This window comes from Lactuca saligna, chromosome 7 (assembly GCF_052625555.1).
Source record: "Lactuca saligna cultivar CGN05327 chromosome 7, ASM5262555v1, whole genome shotgun sequence".
NCBI lineage: Eukaryota > Viridiplantae > Streptophyta > Magnoliopsida > Asterales > Asteraceae > Lactuca > Lactuca saligna.
This window is the reverse complement of record NC_136423.1, coordinates 182,547,741-182,551,799: the sequence shown is the minus strand read 5'-3', so window position 1 is coordinate 182,551,799 and position 4,059 is coordinate 182,547,741. Positions and strand designations below refer to the sequence as shown.

The window sequence follows — 4,059 nt, the reverse complement described above, 5'->3', positions numbered from 1 at the left end:
GGAAACATTCACAAGAAAGATATCATCATCATCAGAGCAGCTGATAGCTATGCACCTAAATTTAATGTCTATAAAACTCAAACTGTTGTCAAGCTTGGCCATTGACCAGCAAAATCAATCAATGTTATAAAGTACAGATTTCAAAGTAGGAAAAACAAGAATTTAATGTTACAAAGTACACATCTCAAAAGAAAATTTGTAATCTCATAATTAGCTTGAAATTTTGGAACAACTGATATGATGTTTAGCCTCCAAAAAGATAACCAGCTGCTTGTTCTTCATTTCCATTGAATAGCTTCAGAGCTTGTATGACTGAATTTCTATCAAACCCCAACTCAACAAGCTTCACAATTTTGGCTTCAAATTCAGCTCCCTGAAACCCACAACATACATTTAAAAAAATATATATTGAAATTATCATTGGACATACATTAAATCATTAACAATTGTATTAAATAAAATTTAAGTAAAAAAAAAAAAAAAGGTAACTCACATGTGCTGGCCCGCTGCTGGCAGGTCCTGCAGGTTGTGATCCGGATGTATCCTGAAAATTTATATTTTTTATAAAATCATGACATGGGTTTTTTCTAATACTCTACTTTTTCATTATTTATCCAGACATCACTTCACTTAATAGAATAAAAACAAAAAGGTCTTACTCCGGAGCTAGAGGCTTCCTTCAATTGTCTTTCCTCATCCAAGTAGCGATTCGGGATGTCCTTTTCTGTAAATTAATTGACATAAAAGGTTAAAAATGTCATATTTCACCCACAACACAACACAAATCTGAATGAAAAAAGTTTGTAACCTTGCAAAAAGGGCACAGAAACCTCGCCTCCACCAACTCTCAAGACATTGTCTTTTAAATCAATAATGCATTGATGCTTTCGCAGCATATCCAATCCAAACAGGAATTCCATGTTGGGAGAATCCAACACCAAAAAGGAACATGGATAGAAGATGTTCCCAATCTACCATACCATCATTTAAAAATGTCATTTTTTTTTTTTAAAAAAAATAATAATAATTTGTGAAATGAATTTAAAGCAAGAAGATTACTTTGATCGGTGCAACATGAATCCGACCAAGGATCTCCGACTGACCAACTCCTTGAGCAATGCCCTTGTAACGGTTGTCTAAAAGCCTAAGCAATCTGAAAAAGACCATTTTACCCTTACGTTCCAGTATAAACAAATTTCATCGATTTTAACATGAGAGGAAAAAGAAAAGAAAAAGATTAAATATTAGGTAAAAGGTTAATGTCTTAATACAATAAGCCATGTTTCTTTAAGTCGGTCCATTCCAGATTAAGTCAAAAAGAAAAACTGAAAGTAGAATGTTGTTGTAATAAGAGTATGATGCCCTAATTAATAATGGGAAAAGAATGCATACCCCAAACGCTCTGCACAGCTTTTTGATATTATAGTTGACTGTGCTCCACTATCAACAAAAGCCTGAAATTTAATAAGCAATTACTACTCAATGATACATATGTTCCAAAGAGTTTAACAACACAGGAATGAAATTATAAACAATGATATAGCAGTTGGTTGGTATTTGGTATTTGGCGTTTGGTAATGTAAAACATGTCAACATAATATTTTATAATCATTACCTTCATGGGAATGCCATTAACTTCCATGTCAACATACAACATAACCTGAAAAATAACTCAAATAAGTGTTAGCTTGCTATGAACAAGATTTAATTGTATAAAGTTAAAATACATAAACATACCACTTTTGCAAAAGCTTCAGGGTTGTGTTCTAGTGCAGCAGCCCAATTCTCATCAATACCTTTCTGTAAAATAAGTCAGAATGAGTTTACAATTATATAATATTTTCACGAGTGAGAAAAAAAAAATGATAAATGATAAATAGATCCACATCCACACACCTGGCGGATTGCAGCTTCAATTTTCTTTTGTGCTTCCACATCAAAAGGGTCTGCATAAAGTAGCTCCTGTGTTTTGATTTTTGATTTTGAAACAAACAAAATATCATGAACAGTGTTAGTAGATACAAAATTACACAAGATATCTGCAAACATGGGGCCCCACAGTCTTCCTAAAGCAAACTACCATTAATGCAGGTAATAGCCTAAGACAAATCATAGAGCAACTTGAGCCCTATTTCTTACAATTTTATAGTAACGTCATCTAGATGCTAATTAGGTAAATTTTCCAAAGTAAAATGTCCTATGGAGAAACAACTTGAAAGGACAATGCTATAAGTGGATTAAATTTTCAATGTATACCTGTTGAAGCACACATCTTCACAATCAATTTGTTAACTTTAGGGTTAAATGCCAAAGGGCTAAATGTAAGAAATAGCAATGCAAATTTTTTTATTTGTTTATTATAACTTCTCACTCTTGTTTCTTTATATTAAACACACCATTGTACTTTCAATTGTTTTTCATATTATGAAATTGTGCTTTGAAAGAAAATTGTTTTGTATTTGAATGACATTGCTATAATTGGGTAGATTTTTCTAGGCTCACTGAATCTCGGCTCAAATGTCTAATTAGTATATATGAAATGAAAGAATGATGGCAATCTTATAGAAATGGAAGGAAGAGACAAACAAAAGAAAATTTCATAAAACGTTAAGAACTTAATGCAAAAAGCATCGTTTTCCTGACTTTCTCTAATTAAGTCCTTCTTTTTGCATCAAGACAAAAAGAAACAGTATAAGCAACTTACCATCTCTTCCTCCTGTTGCCTACGCAACTCAGATCTCTGACGATGTCTCATCCTTAAAATGTCCTGCAACTTATTCAGGTCATTCCCAAGAACAGCTTGTGCCAACTCAGGATCACTCTGTTATTCATATCAAGGATCAGGAACACCACAAGATAAATGCACGTGTGAGTAGACAATCACAATTTTTACCTGAAACAATTGGGCCATCAAATTCGAATTATTCCTCACTTGCTGCTGAAATGCAGCTGCATCTGCTGCAGATCCATCGGGATTTAACCTAACTTCATTGCTAGAACCCCTGAATTTGATGATATATCTATAAGAAACCATTATCGCTGGATGTCTATATCAAATCGAATTAAAAGCATACCTTGCGGAAGAAGAAGAAGAAGGACTGGAAACCATCATCACTAGATCACCATCTGTAACACCCAAACGACTCAGTGTCTCGGAATTCCCCATCTCTTTTCCATTGTACAGCAACTGTTGTTGCTGAAGTGGTACTTGAGACTACAAACGAAACGATGTATGTGTGAAATTTCTAGTGAAGTATCTAATTTAACCCTTGACAAGTACAAACTTAGAGATCAAATATCAGATTAAACCCTAGTTTGGCAACGATGAGTTTGGATAAAGGTAACTACTATTAGTAAATTCAAAATCTCACCTCAATTTCAAGCAGGGCTTTCAAATTTTCCACCTGTTGACACAATAAAGTTGTAGTTTTTGAGATGGGGCCATAATCAAACAATTAAAACAACCGAACATAAAGTTTTTTAGGGTTTTGAGAGGAACGATGTAAAGAAAGAAAGAAATTTTACGGATTCGTCGCGATCCACTTCCAAAGTAATAATTTGTTCATCGGCCGTCATTACAGTGATCTTCATATCTTCAGCGATTTGATTGAAACTTCTCAACGAGGATTTGCTAATTTACTGTGGTTTCTTGTTGAAGGTTGTTCTTGTTGACCTCAACAAAACCCGGGATCACCAAGGGTTTTAAAGTGATCACCATTTATCTTTACAGCCAATAATTATCCTTAATTATCCTTAGTAAATATTATAGGATAATCACACAAAAAAATGTATTATTATAAAATTAAATTTAGACTAAATTATTGAATTAAAAAATGTAATGTATCTTTATCTTTACTACTTATAAAAGAAATCTAACTATTTCTATAAATAGATTGAATATAATAATATTATTTTTTTAAGACGTCCAAACTATTAAGCTTGAAGTACAACCCATTTATAATATAATAATATTAAAACTTTAATCTTATCTTTTATCCCCTAAAAATCTCGTATCAAGTTAATAGAAGAATTTATTTGCAAATTGAACCCGTCAATCTC

At 32.7% G+C, this 4,059-nt stretch overlaps 1 protein-coding gene across 1 annotated transcript; it reads right to left on the bottom strand.

Annotated features, from left to right (window-relative positions):
- Positions 1–83: 83 nt before the first annotated feature.
- DDI1 (ubiquitin family protein) lies at positions 84–3,700 on the bottom strand. Its single transcript, XM_078964121.1, has 14 exons — positions 3,526–3,700; positions 3,372–3,404; positions 3,075–3,214; positions 2,894–3,002; positions 2,705–2,821; positions 1,897–1,962; positions 1,738–1,800; positions 1,616–1,660; positions 1,393–1,454; positions 1,060–1,153; positions 809–971; positions 660–724; positions 494–544; positions 84–373 (listed from the first exon to the last, which is right to left on the bottom strand). Exons 1-14 carry the CDS (start codon positions 3,589–3,591, stop codon positions 245–247), a joined length of 1,203 nt encoding a protein of 400 aa, XP_078820247.1. The 5' UTR covers positions 3,592–3,700; the 3' UTR covers positions 84–244.
- Positions 3,701–4,059: the final 359 nt, after the last annotated feature.